The sequence below is a fragment of the Uloborus diversus genome, chromosome 2 (genome assembly GCF_026930045.1).
Source record: "Uloborus diversus isolate 005 chromosome 2, Udiv.v.3.1, whole genome shotgun sequence".
Classification (NCBI taxonomy): Eukaryota; Metazoa; Arthropoda; class Arachnida; order Araneae; family Uloboridae; genus Uloborus; species Uloborus diversus.
In genome coordinates, this window is record NC_072732.1 from 217,751,440 (window position 1) to 217,772,576 (window position 21,137).

The 21,137-nt window shown below is 33.7% G+C and overlaps 1 protein-coding gene across 1 annotated transcript; it reads left to right on the forward strand.

The window, feature by feature from the left end:
* Nucleotides 1-5,043: 5,043 nt before the first annotated feature.
* Nucleotides 5,044-20,716, forward strand: LOC129216815 (adenine DNA glycosylase-like). Its single transcript, XM_054851032.1, has 8 exons — nucleotides 5,044-5,334; nucleotides 7,677-8,002; nucleotides 11,004-11,158; nucleotides 12,745-12,816; nucleotides 14,253-14,298; nucleotides 15,747-16,002; nucleotides 17,100-17,309; nucleotides 20,711-20,716. Exons 1-8 carry the CDS (start codon nucleotides 5,044-5,046, stop codon nucleotides 20,714-20,716), a joined length of 1,362 nt encoding a protein of 453 aa, XP_054707007.1.
* The last annotated feature ends 421 nt before the right edge of the window (nucleotides 20,717-21,137 follow it).

A 21,137-nucleotide genomic window follows, 5' to 3' on the forward strand; every position in this document is an offset into this window, starting at 1 on the left:
GTTATTTGACTTTCAAAGTCATCATTAGAAAAGGAGAGAAGGACTAATTACATATTTTACCAATTTGGGAACATTCTTCAAAATATGGAATGTTTCTCTAAAACTATGACTTTAATTTAAAATTAAAATCAAATGCATCTTCTATTGAGACAATGGATCATGAAGGGATCAATGGGGGGGGGGGGATCAATGAAGGGATCAATGGATGGTCATGAAGGGATCAATGAATAAATATTGAATTAAAAATTCAGATCTAAAAAACTTTAATAAAAACCCACAAAATCATACTCGCATGGTAGGAATTCCTTTTAATTCTTTTCAAAAGTTTTTTTCAGTGCAGTACAAAAATTTGAATGGCAATTGAAGCAAGGGGATGTAAGTAACAACATCAAAAATTTGTAGGTAACGAGTACAAATGTTAGGAGAAGCTCTCCTCTGTTTTTGGAGCAAGAGATAGTACTAGTAGCCGTGGTACATGAAATGCTACTATATAGTATGATTTTGAGAAAAATTTCAATGAAAATTTGACTACTTTGCATGTACTTTACTGAATTTTTTAAAAATTGCTTGGCACTGCCTCAATTAAAAAACCCTGTGGCACGACAGCCCATGAGCAGGGACTGATTTACACACTTGGGTGCTCCGGGGCACTGACAAATATGGTGCCCCCCCCCCCCCCCCAAAAAAAATGAAGGTAATTTTTGGATATTATTTTTATAGAAAGAAAACTAAAATAAATTCCTGATTTTCATGTTAGAAATTTTTTTACAGTTGCAGATGGAGAAACTATGATGGTTAGGGTAAATCATAATGTGCTTTCTGCGTTCCTTTGTTTTCTCCTTTGTTTTTTGTAGTAAATTCATCTATAATGTCCTTATAACCAAGTTTTGCTGTCAAACTTCCTTCTATTGATAATAGAGCTAATGAAGATAATTTACTATCAGAAATTAGAGTACGCAAAGGACACTTAGTTTTCTTCAATAGCGAAAATGATGGTTCTCCACTACAATTGGAGATTGGCAAAGTCAAAAACGATTCAGGGCTGTATCTACGTTGGCAAAAGTATCCATTTACCATGTTTATGGGTTTTTTTTTAACTTTTCGATGACTGAACTTTCTTTTCCGATGATTGAACTAACATGAATAAAGTCATCAGGAAAAGATTCCTCCAAATCACAGAAGTAAGATTTTTGAAGATCTTTTGCACTTTCTCGAATATATGCTTGTCGCATTCAAACAAGCAAAAAAATTTCTTTAATATGCCATCATAGGCTAACATCCTGAATTTTAGTTTTGTAATCAAATTAGCACAGATTACATAAAAACAGGAAACCTTGAAACTTTGCTTAGAGTGTAATATGACTTCTTTACATTGTCCATCATAAAACTGTTTTGAAGTTTTTTTGTCTTTTTGCACTCTGTCTTTTTGCTAAAAAAAAAATGATGACAGAAATTTGGTGCCCCGGGCTCGGGCCCCAAATGCCCCGCAGTAAATCAGTCCCTGCCCATGAGGGCCAAGGTCTACTGAGCCCAACTCAGTTCTTCTGACTAGAGGCTCTGCGGTGCAAAGCAGATGTTCGGGTTAGGTGGTCAGCCTAACGCGGAACCCCCAGTGTTTGGTTTCCAAGTACACTTGGAACTCATTTTATGGATCCACTGAGTAGACCATGCCCAACCCGAGAATGAACCTGGGCCTGTAACATGCCACTAGGCTTCACTGCCTCAATAAGACTCAGGACCGGATTTGGAAGTGTGGAGGCCTTGGGGCAACGAAGGAGTGGAGGTCCCTAATCAGGGTTCGAAAAGATCATCATATATTCGAAAATATCCAATACTTTGATATATATAGCCGAATATTTTGATATATATGTATATATCCGATATTTTCGACCCGTGAAAGTTAGGATATTTTGTAAAAATTTTATTCTGGGGGCCCTTTGTTGTGGAGTCCCTGGGGCAGTAGCCCCGCCTGCCCTGATTAGTCTTATTAAATTGCTTTATTTGTGCTTTAACACTAGAAAGACGGAGGGGCCTGTGTGGCCCCCCGTGTAGTTTGTTGTTTAATAACTCTGATAATATCTAACGGAACTTAATGGAATTTTCTGAATTTTCATTATATGACACTATTTGAATGCTTGTTTAATCATTTAATCATTCGCCTCATAGTACTGTTAATATTGATCCTTATACCTAGAAAGACGGGAGGGGCCACAGTGGCCCCTAAGCATTTTGACAATTAAAAAATTAATTTTTTTCCTTTCTCCTAATTGTTGTAGCATTAAAAAAATGCCATTCACGCTAGTTTAACCTGTAACTTCCTCTTTATGCAGCCGATTGGATATCCAAATGCTATAAAGAGTACCGACTGCTTACCATCCTAACGGTGGCCATTGCTCTTAGAAAGGAAAATTAATTCAACCTTTTTCCCAGTATAGAGAGGAAAACTAAAAATAATTAAGTACTAAGTTTTTATTTAGTCATGAAAGAAGGTGTATCAGGCATGTGGACTCCCTCAGGAAGAATTTTTAAAAGAATTCACTCCAAAAATGGGTAGGGGCCACACTGGCCCCTTCAGTCTTTTTAGGTATACAGAAAATGTCAGTCGTTCTAGTGTTAAAATAACTTCTATTTTAGGGTATTCTATCAAGCACATATATTGATTAAATCCAAATAGCAATTAAATCATTTCTGAAAACATACAACCTAAATTGCAAAACCTATAAAACAATAACAGGCCTACATGTAGTTGAATCCAAAGAAAGAGCACTTACTCATGGAAAAAAATGGCATAAGAAACTGCCCTCTTGTCATCGATTTCGTTGCTAACCGAATCCATGTGGCAGAACATGCTCTGGAGGTGAGAAAATGTGTGATATTTTCTACTGGGTTTTGAAAGCTCCTCTTCTATCACATTCCACCAAGATTCCACGACATCACGTTCTATGCCTTCGGTCAAGTTCAACCACTTCTGGCGGAGGAGGAGAGGGGCATTATCGTTGAATGAAGCCATTTGCAGTTGGCTAAAAACAAAATAGAACGGTTATCCCCAAGCAACGAAAAAATACCTCAAACTTCATTAGAACTCAAATGGAATACACTCTTGGTTTCGAGTATTTGAAAAGATCTGGTATAGTAATAATGCTTATCTTTATACAAATACAACAAATCAAAGAAGGTTCTTCTGCCTTTATATAGGAGTATAGTAAGACCTCATATGGAGTACGCTGTTCAGTTTTGGTCGCCTTATCTGAAGAAAGATATTTTTGTATTGGAAAGGGTTCAAAGAAGTGTAACTAAATTAGTAAGGGGACTCTCAGATTTAGATTATGATACCAGACTTAATAGGCTTAACATGTATAGCCTGGAGCAAAGGAGAGTCAGAGGGGACATGATTCAGTTATTTAAATTTATCAAAATGAAAGATGTAAATGGATTAAATTTTGCGGGGAAAGCAGGACAAGGGGTCATTGTTTTAAGCTGTTTAAATCTCAGGCTAACAAAAAATCTTGGAAATCAGGAAAAACTACTACTTTAGCAGGGTCGTGGGCATGTGGAATAGCTTACTGGAAGAGGCGGTAATGAGCAAGGGGGTGGATAGCTTTAAGAGGGCCATTGATCTTCATTGGGGACTAATTAATTGACTAGGACCAGCCTAGCTGGGCCCAGAGCCTGTTGCTGGTCGTCACATTTGTATTTGTATTTATTTGTTTATAATGATACCTACTTTGCCTACTTGAATACCACCATATTCTGCTATCTTGAACAAAGTTTGTAGAATAGTGACAGAAACCCAGAACTACATTTATTTGGGAATGTTGCAGAGCCAAACAAAAAAATGTGTGTTACATTTTGGTTTTGATTTCAGCAATTGCTTTTTAAGTCCTACGTCCTTAATTCTTTCTGGCGCTGGCTATAATTTAAAAAGCAGAGTGACTAATAAAGAACAAACAAATTTCAAAAGTGAGCAGAAAGCTATATGTAAGATATTAATATTCTTTCAATCAGAAAAACTTGGCTGCAGGCAGCCTCGATCATTTTCATCATTTTCGTTCCATTGCAATAAAAAGGATTACATGAAATGAATGCAATTTTGAGCCATCCACTGCCTGCCCGAACTTAATATTAGATTTCTAAAAGCATAAAATATGCAATTCAAAATTTTTTTCTACCAGATGATTGTATTCAATCCGTTTTAATTTAGCTACTGTAGAAAGAAAAAATCTTGGAAACCATTCGGATTTCACAATGTATTAACACTTAAATATGTAGGTATAATTCAGAATTCAAATCGGAAACTATATGCAATTTTATGCTGTAGAATTTTGCATTAAAAGCATGCATACAATCAACAAACTCAAGGCGAGTTAAATTTCTAAATTTATTTATCACTTGTTCTCCCATATGGTGCTAAATAATTGGAACAATTGATGTAACAGAAAACTCACCTTGTGGCTATAATATCAGATTATGAATTAACTGATTTAATTAAACAAATACAAATAGTTTTGCTAAGATTTTTCTGACAGGTAGCTTTAACGATCTAGCAGACGATAAAATATGGCGGATGACCGGTTGGCAACTGATTACTTTTTTTTTTTCTATTTCAATTCTAAGGAATTCCTAAATTTATTATTAGTTAGAAAATCACTCGCTTTACGTTCAAAAGAAACTAATACGATGTTTTCAGTACTTTTCTTACTTCTTTCGCATAATTTGCACAAAGATAATAGAAACATCAGTGTCCGACGCCTTTTCTCAACGACTTGGCAATAGTATTCAACCACCGAGATCGTTTAGAGCGCTAATCTTCACAGATTACGATGCGCTGAAGGAACTCCATTGGCCGCGATCCATTATTACGCCAAGAGAATTAGTGCTCTCGAATACCACCAGATCATTTATGGCGGCACTTTCGTAAACAAAAATTGTAGATCAATTTCTAAGGAAACATATGTATTTGATTTTATTGCTTAAGAATAATAGTATCTAAGTCAAAAAAGAAACTTGAATTCAGTTCATTGCTGGTTCCATGAAAATATCCAAATGGCTGGCAAACGTAAAAGAGTTGTAAAAGAAACAAAGAGTAAGAAGTCTCCTTTGAAAAAGTCGATGAACATTTGTTCTAAGCATATCTTCTCTAAACCTTCCATTTCACAAATTCGGAAAGAACTGTTGTCTTGGTACGATGCAAATCAACGGGATTTGCCTTGGCGGACAATAGCTGCATCTGAAGTTGATCCTAATGTCAGAGGATACGCTGTTTGGGTTTCCGAAGTGATGCTGCAGCAAACGCAAGTCGCAACAGTCATACCTTATTTTAACAAATGGATCAAGGTACATATAGGGCATCTCAAGAAAAATAAAATAAAATGTCATGGTTATTTATTACTTGTGCTAGGGAATTCAAATTGCTAGCCAACAAATTAGCCTAATTCCAAAAGTTTTTCGGAGAAGACTTAATTAATGGTGAATTTTTAATGTTTTTGTTAGAAAACTTCAATGAAAAAACTAAGCATAATTTAAAACATTCGCAGCATTTCATTAAATGCAAATGTATTATTATCTATATTTTAAATATGCAGCATACACTTAAGATTAAATTAAACAATTAATAACCATGCATGAGGCATTGAGTTTCCAATTTTTGCGGTACTTTATTTTGTTGCAATATTTCTAATAATTTTGAGGATTGAGGAAAAACTTTTTTTTTTGATCAAAATTTAATAACCGATTTCTTTTGCTAAATTTATGATTTTATCGCATTTGGCATTGTGGCAGACATTTGACACAGGCCCTGGCATGAACATGTGTTATAATGTGCAGATTTTTCTTTAGCCAAAGGCAGCACCTGATATTGTGATGATTCTCGCTGGCAGATATGAAACTTTAAGGTGTTTAAAAAATTTCAAACCAAGAACTATTGTTATCCAGGGCTCAAAATTTTTTTTGCCCGACATGCCCAGGGCATGTAAAAATTTTGATCGGGTATGAACCCTTATAAGCCCGGCTGGGCATGCAGTTATTATAATTTTTTACTAGGTATTGGTAATTTTAATGATTTGTTATGTACTATTTATTTAAACTTTCTAAAAAAATTTATATTGAAATAATTCTTGATTCAGATATGTTAAATATTTTTTTGTCTGATTCATGACGTATTACAATTCAAATTTTATTATTATGCAATAAAAAAATACTGGGCATGTAAAAATTTCATTTGGGCATGTATTTTTTAGACAAACATGCCCAGTAGCGCATGTAAAATTTTGAAGATTTTTCTAGCTTTGTTGTTATTATTGCTTGAAGTCATATGCGCCCATCTGCCAAACTTTAAGGGGAATGCTCAGATATTTTCCCCCATGTTTTAGCAGGATATTTTCCCCATGGAAAACCAATTTCAGTACAGATTAGAGTTATTAAAACTTGGCATTTTTAAGAACTTATTCATTAATGACTGGAGAAGAAATGTTTTTATATTTTTGCAAAAAAAAAAAAGCACTGAAAGCAAGAAAGTTCTAATTGCTTGGGGGGGGGGGGGGGGCTTGAGCCCCCACTTGCCTGCCCTCTCCCATATGGGTGCCCATTCTTGAAGTTTATTTTCTTAATGCAAAGTTTGCATGTTTTCAATCAATGTATGAATATGTGGCTCGGAATTTGATGTTGTGACTTATCATACTTTTATTTGTAACATTGAACTAAACAATAGCCTACACTGATTGACTTTGGGAATCTCATATGGCCTATCAGCTGTAGGTTTTGCTCAACTCCTTTAAGCAATGTTGGTGTTTCACCTGATAAAAAAAAAGACAGGGTAAATTTGATTTAAAAAAAAAAAACACTTTATCATACTGAACTAAATTAATACAATACTATTCTCATTTCTTTTGAAGTCTTGGGAATGAGGTCCCTTATTTTGTTAGCCGATTTGTACTGACTTGATTAAAAAATCTTGAAATTTCAACATTTAAAAATCTTTGCATTTTGTAATATATAAAAATTGGTATTTTGTTTTAGGTTACATACATACACTTTCACTAAATGCTATGCCTTGCAAAGAGAATTTTAATTTTTGTCTGTCAAAAAATGAAGTTTTTCGTTTTTCAGCCAATGAGTAACTTTTAATCCTAAATTCCTCTCTTTTTTTTCTCTCTTTTAAGATTTGGCGTGTAAAACCATCTTTTTCCTTTTCCATGGGACTAGCTAAATAATACAGTTGCGCTCATACGCAGATACATTTGATGCTGTGCAGATACATTTGCTGTATATAAGTGCAATGGCTGAAAATTGTTAATAATATCCATATTAAATACTGATTATCTTCAAAATTTGCAGATAAATTAATGAAAAATTTTCACTATTGCTTTCACGAATAACTTGATTTGAAGCAAATTGGAAACATGAAGCTTCTGATTTGCTTCAAATGAATTGAAAAGCATGATTGGAAGCAAAGAACATTTTCTTACTAAAAATTTTACCTACCCACTGCTTGTTGATTTTCATTCCTGCAGATAGTTTTGAGCTATGTGCGCAGATACTTATTACTTTTTGTCTTAATATGTTCACAGGCATTTGCAAATTTTTTAATTGATTTTCTAAAAATAAATTTAAACCTTGGTCTATGAGAAGACATCTTAATCCTGTTTCTCTTAATTTTCTTTTACCTTTGCATTTGCTAGACATGGCCCACCATCCAAACATTGGCCGCAGCTGACTTGGAAGACGTCTATAAAGTGTGGGCGGGACTGGGGTATTACTCCCGGGCTCGTAGACTGCACGAGGGAGCCAAGTTCCTCGTGACGAAGATGAGTGGAACGATGCCGCAGGAAGTAGAAGATCTTTCGAAGAACATTCCTGGGATTGGTCCATATTCCGCCTCTGCGATAGCATCGGTAGCCTTCCAGAAAGTTGTCGGAGTCGTTGACGGAAACGTGATTCGAGTGCTGTCGAGGATGAGAGAGGTGGGGGCGGACTCTTCTCACTCGAATGTCCGAAATCATTTGTGGTCAGTATATTGCTTTGATTTTTCATTGTTTTTGTATCTCTTGGTAATTTATTTGGAAAAAGTTACTTGTGAGAATGCATCCTTAACTCAGGGTACAAGATTAACTATGGTCTTCTGGTCCAGGACCACAAGCATATCTATTGGACCAGCAGAGTCAAAAATATTGGTGACATAGTATATTTCAAAAACTCACATTTTTGCAGATTTTTCAAAAAATAAGAGACTAATTGTTCTCTTTCTTGGGGTGCTAGGTAGATGTTCCGGTTAGGCGGTCAGCTGAACGGGGTTTTAGTTCCCAAGCACTCTAGGTACTCATTTTATCAACCCACTGAAAGGATGAACAACTGACTCGATTGTGCCAAATCCTAGTCTGGCAGCAGGCCTTTCCTCTTTTTCCTCTTTTTTTTGCCTCTTTCAGACCTTATTTTTCTCAAAAATTGGGAAAAAAATAGGATTTTTTAAAATTTTCGGTTTTCAATTTCTTATCCTATTTTCCCCCCTCAAATCTTCATCCTCTGTGATATCGTTCAAAAACGTGTGTTTTGGAATCATGCCAATGACGTCAAACATGTGCTGCGCCCAAAGTTGCATACCTCGTTAGAGATTTCAATCTTTTTACATCCTGCAAGTATTTCAATTATTTTTAATGTTGGGGTGGTTTTTTGCTATATGCTACTTTATATCTGCTTATTTTATTCATCATTTCAATAATATTTTTATTTCTTTAATTTATTTTAGAAAAAATGCAAAAGTCAATCAAAAAATGTGGCTTAGCACCCACAGTCTCGAATTTTATTGAAACTTGTCATAGTTGCCTTTTTTGTGTAAAAAATATTTATGGTTGAGGCTTTATAGCTTAGGCTATGGCTCAAATGGTTTAGTCTTTACAGCCTAAACCATTTAACCTAAACTTGTTATAAGTTTTGAATGATTAAATGAGGCAGCTGCATTCATTGTTCTTTTGATTCCGACATTGTATCAGGAAGTTTTTAAAAATAAATTTTGGGCTCCAATGCAAGGAAAAAGATAACCAATTGTTTATCTACACATATATATTTATTTTCAATTCTTACTATGAAAAGTATGTTCTACCATATAAAGAAATTTTAGATTTTTCTCTCTGTTGTAAATTTTTACTTTACAAACAGACCTAATTTTAAATTTTATATTCTCACTCGTTTTACACTATAAACTCAAATGTTTTTAATGAAAAAAAAATGTATTTTTATCAAAGAAACATAAAAAGTTGACACTATTGTGTGATGCACCCAAGATTGACCTCTGGCTCCCCCAACCCTTTGTTCAAGGACTCAGAGGTTAGAAATTGTTGCCTCTTTTTCAAAATTCAGATTTATTTAGGAATAAACACTCTTGCAAGAAATGGTACAATGCAGCAAATCGTACAAAATTATTACTTATACTTAATTAAATAAGTATTACCTTTAAAACTGGTGAATCAGCCTCTTTTTGTTTAATTTTTGAATATCATGACTTTCAAGTTCTATTTTAATGCAGTTTTTGATATCATACCTTTCACAAAATTTTTCTGAATATCAGCCCTTTTACGAAATTTTTTTGGATTTCCTCCTTTTTGCTTTCTGACCACTCTCATCCCTGTGGCAGGGAAGCTTGAAGCGCTGTTACTGGGCCTCTTTTTAAGCAACTAATTTTAATAATGCAATGGAACACCAATTAAGAAACCCTCAAGCATGGGCATAGCCAGAGGGGGCAGGGAGGGGCAATAGTCCCTCCCTAGAGGAGAACTTCTTCCCATGCTCTTTCCAAATGTCACCAAAGATAATTAAAAATCAATTCTATGATTTCAATTTTAAAAACTTACCACCATATAACCGCTTTTTCTGCCCTCATTTTACCGAAAATAGCATAAAGTACTCTTTTAGGGGGAGAGGAGGACTATAATTGCAAGCAAAATCCAAGATCAGCACCAGGGAAGGAGGCAACTGAAAACCACTATCTTGCTACTCCTATGCTTGCCCCTTCCTAATGGTAATCGTGCCTATGCCCTTAAGTGGAGAAATGTAGGGTAAAAAAAATAGCATACTGCTATTAAATTCTTTGAAATTATGTATGTGGAAGCAGCCTAAGGTACTCTCCTCTAAAATGTCAGGAAAATGTGAAGGAATGAAACTAAAACTGTTAAAGCATAATATTGATTTCTTCCTATCTGCATTTTATTTTCTTGTTTCATGAATACATCACCAATATGGAAGTCTTGTCTTTGAAAAAAGAGTAAACATTAAGAATCTGCATTCATCACATTCTAATACATTTTTAGTTTCTCTCTAGTGTTTAAATTCGGATGAACGTTAATTTTATTACCTTTGTTTATTTATTTATGATTTTGCTGTCTATTTTTTAACTACAGTAGAAGACCGTTATAACGCACACCTTGGGACCAGACCTTTTGCATTATACAGGTTTTTGCGTCATATAGATCATTTCAAATTTTGAAACTAATATTCAGGATATATCTATAAAATAGCACTTCAGAATGAGTTTTATCTGCAATGAATATTTAAGCACTCATATTACAAATAGTCATTCACAAATAAATATGTTTCACAATCAAAAGAAAGCTAATTTTCCTGCACTTCTGCTAGCTTCATGGTTTGCATAACAGCTGCGTTTTCAAGACCTTTCTGGTATTTTTTGCTTACTATGAATACTAATTTTCATTTAAAAGCTTTGAATGAAGATGGTAAGATGAAAAACTGTTTCAAAATTTAATCTGCCTAACAAATTTTATGTTTTCAAAGCAAAACAGAGGGATTTTTTAAACTTCAACGCTTTTTGTTTACTTCTGAAAAGTTGTACGGTTTATAGAGAATTGCGTTATATAGGTCGGCGTTATAAAGGTATTCTACTGTACTTTGATTTATTTTTTTAGTTTCCTAAATGAGATTAATACTGTATAAGATACCTTCTGAAATTGTGCCTCTCTGAATTCAATCTAACCTACTGTTATTTTCTCTTGATCAAGGTCTTTGGCAAATGAACTGGTTTCGGACACCAGGCCTGGAGATTTCAATCAAGCCCTCATGGAACTGGGAGCGACCGTGTGCACCCCACAAAATCCCAAGTGTTCTGAGTGTGCCGTGCGCTCTTCCTGTGCCGCTTACTCAAAAGTGAGAACAGGTGAGATCAATTACTATTTATTGATACTATACACAGGGCGTGATTACCGCTCAATCCAACTAGGTCAGGGCCGGGGTTCTCCAATTTTTTAAAAAACTTACGCATGGCATTGAAAAATCATGTATTTTTGTGAAAATAATAAAAATTCCTCATTTAAATAAATGTCAAACTTTTTTTGCTTTGACTTAAAGTAATAGAATAGAGAGAGGGGCTCCAGAGCATTGTGGGCTTGGAGCCTCACTTTTAGTTAGTCGGGACCCTGACTACAAATGTGTCTTTAAGATCAGTGGTGTAGCAAAACATTCCTTAAGTGGGGTGTCCAGCCGAAAAATGGCCACCTCTATTACTTGGAACTGAAAGTAGACACAGTCGTAATTTGTTTTTGATTTTGCATGTGGTAGTGTCAAAAAACAGCTTGTGCAGTGACCATTGCTTGTATGAATCATGTTTGTTTCAAACAGTTTTGATTAAAAAATGACTGATTCAATGAAGCACAAATGTGTAATTATATTTTAAATGTGGAATTTCACATGAAATGTAAGAGAACTTCATTAAGTTTTTAGTCAAACAAGATAAAGATCATATTGAAGAGTGCACTCAAAATTTTCATTCTTTATTTATTTTAAATTTTATTGTAAAAAGCAATTACAAAATTAAAATTAAAAAAAAAAAAAAAAGACTGCGCTAATGTACTACGTGTTTGTGGGAAATGGTCAGCCATGTACACTTGATTCATTTAAGCGGAGTATTTGATTCAAATATCCAGCAGTTTTTTAATGCTGTAGCTGGATTTTGGGAAGGATTTGACTCATTAAAACAGCTGATTCAATTATCCAGTGCTCCCTATAACCAAAAGAAAATAACTTTCATTTTCATCATAAGAGTTTAATTTGGAGCTTCAAAGGAGCTTTGAACCTGGAGACAGCCTCCTTCCCTATGTTACTGATCAGGAGAACTGAGCAGCACATTTCATGTGCTGCATCTTTAAATTTCTAGCATAGTCAGTGTTAGTTCCAGGTGCTAAGCAAGGCAGAAAGGGATTTGTTCCTTATTGTTTCTATTTTGAATTAATGTACACTATATTGCCATTAATTAGTTTGTGAATATAAAGAAAGGCTATTATTGTTCTATCGCTTTTTTAAAGCATCTGAAATTCAACCCATTCGATGAACAATATCTTTGTACATTTTATGGAAGTTCCACGGAATTTTTACAAAAGGAGCTTGTATGCTTGGTTCATATATATAGTTTACCTGGAGATTGCAGTATTATGCTCCTAAAACGATTTGCCAAGTTTCCTGAAAGTCACATTGTAGAGGGTTGATTTTCTTATTTTCAAAGTTTATTTTTACCATAAGTATTTTATAATTAAAAATGAACTTTTTCTGTCTGGAATGCTATTCAATCATTTGTTTTTGGATATGTGATATGATGTATTTATTTATTTATTTTTTATATTTTAATTATTTTTCCCATTCTCCAACCACAAAATACCTTTTTGCATATTTAGTTTGAAGTTTTTTAATGAAAATTCATTGTCGCTGCTATAAACTTTGTTACGTAATCTCCCAATGCTTATGTTCCAGATACAGATATTGGAGCTTTAGATTCATTTTTAAAGAAGAATGGTAAAAAGAAGTCAAAGTCATGTTCTGATGGTAAGTTCTATTTGTTTCCTTTTTGAGAAGTTATTTCATATTGTTACTCAGCTAGCCCAGATGAACCAGATTTTTAATGGAATATTTTTTGTGGAAATGTTTTCTAAGAAGCTCATTTTACTTAAAATGAGATTTTTTTACTAGTATTTATGCTTGAGTTTTGTGTAAAAGTGTTAGAAATAAAATACAGTCTAGTCCCGACTTACTCGCGGAATGCGTTCCAAGACCCCTCGAGTAAGTTGAAATTTTGCGGTGTGGAAAAATTCAGGTATAAATTTTTTTTCAGAAGCATACCAAGTTTTTTTAGACACTTATAAACACCCCTCAAACTGCTTTAAAGCATTCCTCAACTGTAAATTAGTTTCTTACTTAAAGAACTAAAATTTTACTGTATTTGAAAAATTAAAAAAAAGCTGTTTTATTCATTATGAAATACTTTAAGGTGCACGAAATGAATGATCAAAGACTTAAATAAAATAACACCGTACACACAGAGTGCAGTAATAATAAAATGCTGCACTACAACAGTATTGTACAGTGGATTAGTAATAATATTTGTGAGTAAAACATGAAGATGATGATGATTTGTGCTCCATGATCAAATTATTATCTAATACATTTTAAATATAGTTGCTTTGGCTTTTCTTTAAAACGTTTCCATTTATACCAACAGTGCATCTTCCTATTATCTTTAAACCACAATACAAGAGCAGCTTCCATTTTCGTAATATTTACTTTGCTTAGACATTGCTCTGCAAGCTTCAATATTGAAACTAAGTTCTGAGCTTTTACGGATATCTTTTTGTTTCGACTTTTTAATTGTATGTATGGTAGATTCACTCATATTTGTATCGTGCTACCGTTGCCGTTTGGTAGTTGTTCAAGCATATCAAGAATCTTAACCCTTTTTTTGTCAGAAACTTTGCCATTATATTTCATCAACTTTTATATTTAGAATAAAAAAAAGATAAATGAAAGATACTGAGTAGTTATTTGATTCACTAACAGCGCGATGTGTAGACTAGTTTGGTGTGGGAACTTTCGATATTAGTGATGCTAAACGTATGTAATAATATTCACGAAACCAGTATTTAGTAGCCAATAATGAAGCCAATACTTACTTCAAAAATCATTTGTGTTGTGGATGAGGAATTCGGCTTAAATATAAATTTGAAAAATTCGCATTATAGACATTTCGCATAGGTCGAATTGCGTTGTAGCAGGAGTCGACTGTATACTCTTTATGTCTTTATCTATATAAGCATAGTAAGTCGATTTTGGAACAGAGCAACTATCTTAAAACCATTTTGCTCTGTGGCTTCTATACGCCTCTAATAAAAGTGACAAATAATGAAGATTGTTCCAGATATTGTTTGTGAAATTGTGCTTCATCTGCTATGGTGACAGTGAATCTTACTAATTTTCCCCTTATTTAGTTGAAGAGTGTCACCTGTGTTTGCCTGATCATCTCTGGAAATCAAAGTAAGGGAACTTCTGAATCGTTGTCATTCTATTTCTATCTCTCTCATGAGTGAAGCTGTTTTCATTTGATTTGATTTATTGAATATCTTAGATCTGGTTTGTACTGATATCAAGTGTCTTTCATTTTTAGAAAAAGCCATTAAATCCCTGGAATGCCCTATTTTTATTGATTTTTTTTTAAATAGTTCATTAGGAATAATTTTTCCCAGACTTACATCTTTAAAATGAAGGAATCGCAAATCTTCTTTCTGCTTACAAAAATAATGCTTCAAAATGTGCATTGTGACTTGTTGAATGTTGATCCTTTGATTTTTGCAGTGAAGACTTATTTAAAGAAATTCAGGTTAATTTGGATTTGATAAGTAAGTTTTAATTCCCAAATTTGAGTATACTCTTGGTATGAATTGAAGTTCTTACTCTGAGCAGGGTTTGTAATTATACTGTCCAGCCATGGATTGTATGGAATTTTCAAACGTCCAGATGAGACGAATCTATCTGAATGAGAGGGGAAAAGTAAAAATTTAATGCCGGTATTCTGCTTATTTGAATGAAACTCTGCTTCTGCAAAAGCTGACATTGCTAAAAAATAATAGATTCGTCCAATTCCGGCTGTAAAAGGATGATTGTTTTTCCATACAATCCGTGGTCGGACAGTATCTAGTCGATTTGCACAATATCAAGCTAGCGTTTTTTTTTTCTTCGACTCAATTGAAAAACATAGCTGGCCACATGCAGTTTATTTATTGCAGGATGAGTATCACTGTTTTATAGTACATAGAATATATCTGTTTTATTTCACTATAGTGACTTGAAATTTGAAATATACGATTTGTTTGGCTGTTATGGACTGAATGTAGTTAGGCATGCAAATTAATTTTTCTTTATATTTACTATATTGTGCTCAACAAATTTTTTAAGAAAATTATTTCTAAACCTCTTTTGTATTATTTTCTTAAAGAATTGGGACTTATTTCTTGCATTATTGGCATAAATATAAAGATATGCTGAAACAGTAGTAATTTGTTTGCAAAAAGAGTTGAAACTTTGCACAATGAGTATGAAATGAGAGAAAGTAAATAAAAGTACAAATAATAGCAGAAAAAAAGACACATCACTGTTTAAAAACATGACACATTGCTGTTTGAAAATGTGACACATTGTTGTTTAAAGACTCAAAAGATTAAAATTGTTTAAAGACTTCAATAGTGCATAAAATATGGGTAAAGGATATAAAATGTAGGGTCATATGCAAAAATATGAATGACCCAAACATAGGCTGTGTTTGGGTTTTTTTTATTCTTTCTGTTTATAACCATTGCTATAGGTATGTCCCTTTGCTTATACTAAGCTTGTCTGCTTTCTTTGATGCTTCTGATTAGTTCTTACTTTATTTTAAATATTACCCTTTTTGTTAACCTTTTTTTAAAAATAATATTTAAAATTTCCAGTCCTCAAGTCACCGTCTTTCCGGTCAAGGCACCAAAGAAGAAACCTCGGGAAGAGAGGGTGATGGTCTTGGTCATCGACAGAGAAAACAGGTTCCTACTGATCAGGAGGCCTGAGGAAGGGCTGTTGGCTGGCCTTTGGGAGTTCCCGAAGATTATTTTGACGGGTGATAAAGACGTGAATGACTCTCAGGACGTTTTACTGAATGAGTTGACAATAGAACAATCCTCGGTGATTTCCCGGAAGCATGTGGCGGAAGTGAGTCGAAGTTAATTTGCTGTTTTGACTGAGTGAAATTCTCCTCCAACTACTTGGTGCAATTTTTTTCAAATATTTATTGAATGCTTTACTAAGAACTTATTTTTATCGCTTTCTAAGTGCCTATTTTGAGTTTTAAAAAGAACACGGAACCCTTGATTGATATCCGTGGAACCTTAGAGTTTGTTGATGATGTTGAAAGTATTATTTTGATCATCAAACAATTTATCAAAAGGTTGTATTATATAAACACATTAACCATAAATATATTCCATTTATTTACATTAAGAAATCTAAATTAAAAGTTGAAGTTATCATTTTTCTTTTCCTCTTGCATCACATAACTGCATTCTCATCTGCAAGGCTTTGCTGTATTGATTGAGGCAACGGAAGGAATTCCTGTCCGTTACAGGGTTCTGCGGAATTAAGAAACTCAGTTTTAACCAATCAGGTAGAAGTTGTATGCAATATCATTAGTAGATTTAAGCATGCTGTTGGTGATCGATACCCAGCACTGTTTCATAATTTAGCAAGGTTATTGTGCAAGCCAGCTCACTAGTCATGAGAAGGTTAGGCATTTGCATTTTTAATTTACTCATTAAATGGTTTTACTCATTGTAATTCAGAGTTAACACCTTGTTTCTAAAATGGAAAAAAAGCTGGTCGTTTAGTGAAACTAAACTATGTATAGATAAAAGTAACAAAAGTAAAACAACGTTCAAAAGCACAAATAATAGATTGAAAAGTTTAAAACGCAAACATGTTTCAGAGGAAATAGCCTCCTTTCTCAGTGCAAAGCAAGCAAATGGGATGGAACAAGGTCAAGGGCCAAACTATGTATAAATTCAATCTTTAAAGTTAGATAAATGAGCTTTTGCAGTATGCTGATTTGTACTTAACTTATTTTATTTTTTAGCCATTTAATATTGTCAATAAATAATCTTTGCTGTTTATCTTGCTCTCTTTAATTGTTTTATAACTTATGAACTCTTTATCTGTTATTTATCGCATATCTCATTTGCTTGGTTGTAAATTTGTTTAGGATCACTCATCTCATCAAACAAAGCCTCATTTTAAAACATGCTTCCTTTGACTAGGTGAGCCACATCTTCTCACACATTCGGACCACATATGTGGTGGAGCACATACAGGTGGCGCCCTCTCTTGTTGTGGAAGATCTAGAATGCCCGACGTCTTGGTGGAACGCGAGTGAAGTCCGAACGGCGGCAGTGTCCACGGCTGTCAAGAAAATATTGGACTCTGTGGAGAAGCTCCTGAGAACAGATCATCCCAAAAAGGACTCCAAGGTTTTTTTTTTATTTTATGGTTATTGTTTTGTTTACTTGCTTTGTTGCCCGTCATATAGGCGTGAGAGTTTATCGCAGAAATCAGCTATGTTTAAATGCTGTTTTTGATATCATTCTAAATGTATTGAAAAATCGTGACCGAAAATATGATGAAGGTAGCTTTTAGAAACTAGCTGCAGTAGTTTAAATGAATTTTCACTATTTCATGCATGTACAAGTAAAAAAATAAATTAGTTCTGAAAACATACCAATATTGAACACGTGCATTGCCAAAAATCACCACGTTTGAAAATTCAATACTTTTGCGTCCTAGAAATATTTCATTTCTTCGAAAGGTGAAAACTATTTTAGTATATGCTACCTTTAATCTTCTCATTTCAATACCTATTTTAATAATTTATTTATTCTTCTCATTTATTTTTGTTATTGATTATGCCATTGGTTATTTTTAAATTTTTCTCATTATTTAATTTTAGTATGTATTTTAAAATACTTTTAATGCATTTTGTAACATCCTGATTTGTTGTATCTAACTCCAAATGTGCTTGTTCTTATTGCAATAGTTTTCAATCCACGTTAAATTCAGCTTTTTTTTTTCTGAAAAATGCCTAGTTTAGGAGAGTTGACTGTATATTTATTTAGGTGTAATATATAAGAAATTCAGGTATTTGTTGGTTCTAAAAGCCAGTTCTCTGTGTGCATTTTAAAGGAATTATATGCTCTTAAAATGTCCTGTAAGTTAGCTGCTGCATTATTTTCTTTTCCTTTTTCTTTTAGTCTGCTTCAAATAAAAGGAAGAAGATATCAAATGATCCCAGACAAAGTTCCATTAGATCATTTTTTACGTAGCATCAATCCCCCCCCCCCCCCCCCAAAAAAAGAATCATATTTGTATTTTAAAACGCTTTTATAAAGATAATTTTTTTAATTACTTTCTGCATACTGTCTTTTTTCCACCTAAAATATGTTGATACATAAGGACAGGACACAGGGTGAGTGTGTTTCAAAGTCTAAAATCTGGAAAAGAAGTAAAAACTGCAGCATGGCGATGATTGAACTTGGGAGGGAAATAATATCATTCTCTAAATCTTTAATAATAATGAAACTGAAAGTCTCTCTGTCTGGATCTCTGTGACGCTCATAGCGCCTAGACCGTACGGCTGATTTTCATGAAATTTGGCACAAAGTTAGTTTGTAGCATGAGGGTGTGCACCTTGAAGCGATGTTTCAAAAATTCGATTTCTTTCTTTTTCTATTCCAATTTTAAGAACATTTTCCCGAGCAAAATTATCATATGATGGACGAGTAAATTACCAAGTTATCATAACGTTGAACAGTAACCATGGGCAAGCCAATTGGCGAGAAATTCACCATACATTTTTTGTAAATATACAGGCAAACCAAAAGACCTTTTAATTTTCTACTACAAGCAAAGCCGTGCTGGTACCACTAGTAAGACAATAAAACAAAAGTGATAAAAACAACTTCATTTTAAGCTCAGATTTTCAAAAACATTCCATCCTAACATGTGTTTTGAGATTACAAGAAATCCATTTATGCAAAAAGATTCAGAAAATTTACATCCCAAAGCTCAATGCTTTAAGTAAGTAGGAGTCCTAAAATAAGTGGTTGCAATTTTTGCAGCTATATGACTTAATAATGTTTTCATCAAATTTGTTTAATAACCTTTCTACACAAAGGCAAACAATGTTTCTTCTTGATTAAGGGAACATTTTTAAAATGGGAAAAGCATCCTAAATTTACTGGTTTGTATGTTTTAAAGTGCCTAACATACAGGACTGAAAATAAGTTATTCTAATTTTAGCAGTGCAAACAATTCTTACATTTTCAAGCACATGTTTTTTTTAAACCAATGTTACCTCAATCAGGTTTTGAGACTTTAGTGACTACAGTGACAGTTGAGCTTGTGTAGTCCTGACAAAATAAAGAATCACTCCTCCTTAATTAAATAATATTTGAGCTGAAGTCCTATGAAACATACAATTTTATCACACACAACATATTCAATGAATGAATAAACTTTTATAAGGCTATCTTGGTGCTAAAATGAATTTTAGCTTTAAAATTTGGAATGAACATTTACAATTTGTACTATTACATACTAGAAAATCACTTATCAAGGTAGCGTGGGTGAAATTGCTTCTACATTTGAACGAAGCAATTGCCCTTCAACTATCAAAATGATATTATGATAATTGAAACTGTAACCCTAACTCTAGTGGATGAACCCTGAACTCCAGAAGGTAGCGTTCATTGTTGACCATTCTTTCATTTCTTCATTCAACTGAAATGACTTACTAGTAAGTAAGTGACCGGATCTGGTTCAGCCTTGTCAAAATAAAGCATTTCCCTTCATGTCAAACATTACCAAAAGATATTACCAAATTATCATGCTGTGGCGCGAATCTCATTGTTGGTGACGTCAGAGCGTTACTTGATCATTGGCTCAGAGTGTTACTCGGTCAATGAATTGGCTATTATATATATATAAGGATTTGTGTTCAGCATTAAAATTTGACTTGTAGGCTATAGGGTTACATTTTCAGTAACTCTACCAGTACAGGATAAGGGGTAATTTAACCCTGTAGGTAAGCTTTTCAAAGGAAAATTAAATTGACATTCGTTGATTGTTACTGTTTGGTAAAACTAAGTTTTCGTGAGGTTTGCTTCAACGGTTCCTTCACAATTAAATTGAGAAAAAACACAGTTTAATCCTTATTAGGATCAGAGTTCGCCGATATATATCCGATATTTATTTTGAAAATATCATGATACAGTAGAGTCGAAAATCCGAGTCTCAAAAGTCTGAGGTTCCGCTTAGTTCGAGCTGTCAAAAAGTTTTATTTTTCCTTCGCTAGTAGGAATGATTTTTTCCCCTCTGTTTTATTGATGGACAGGGTGTCCGTGCATATGGAAAGTCAGGGAAAGTCATGGATTTCGAAAATGTTCGAAATTGGTCATGGAAAGTCATGGATTTTAGTGTAAAATGTCCAAAAGTCATGGAAACTGACTGTTGGTCATGGATTTCGCTCTCAGGACCGATTGCTGTTCTTCCGATCTCCGAAGAACTGATTTCATCGCCATTCATCTACTTTGTTTTTCGGTGCACAGAAAAGCTGATTTGTCAATAACATTTCCTGACGAGTTTCATTGTGTTGACCGATCAGATGAATACTCAACATTGAATCCTTCCACTAATGAACTACAAGAATTGCAAAAGATGAAAAAAGAGATTCGATTAGAAAAAGAGAGAGAAGAAATAGCTCTTGAGGAAAAGATTCAAAGCCTTGAAAATAAGAAGAAATTGCTTTGAGCACTGGAATGGAAATAGAAATTATTTTAATAATTCATATACGTAATATTCTTTTTCTTTTTTTAAGGCTTAAACTGTTTCTAAATTCACATTTGTATCATCTTTCACATTTTTATACTTAAAGTGCATAATCAAGATTTCCGTGCTGTGTGAATAAAATATTTATCGTTGAATTTCCTTAATATCTTCATGTTTGTGTACCATTTATTATCAACATTCCATTCTTATGCTACAATGGCTTCAGAATATCGTATGTTTTCCCTTTACGGAGACTGGGTTTTTTTTCGTAGCATAGCTTTTCTACAATGTTTAAAAAAACACACACAAACAGTAGAAATAACAGTTTGAAGTTTCTGTGTTTAATGGTAAGCTTGCTTTTGTACATTACAGTTCAATAATTGTACTGATCATATTCAGATTTGTTACTAACTTATCTTTAGCAATGATGACTCTGGAATTGAGTATTTTGAAGTTTTTTTTTCTGTTTAATGTAT

What these genes read in the sequence shown, in the direction of transcription:
- LOC129216815 (XM_054851032.1), top strand. Translation starts at nt 5,044, where the DNA reads ATGGCTGGCAAACGTAAAAGAGTTGTAAAAGAAACAAAGAGTAAGAAG. An exon ending in TTACTCAAAAGTGAGAACAG is followed by an intron (nt 11,159 to 12,744) that starts GTGAGATCAATT and finishes CTTATGTTCCAG; the next exon opens with ATACAGATATTGGAGCTTTA. An exon ending in GTCAAAGTCATGTTCTGATG is followed by an intron (nt 12,817 to 14,252) that starts GTAAGTTCTATT and finishes CCCCTTATTTAG; the next exon opens with TTGAAGAGTGTCACCTGTGT.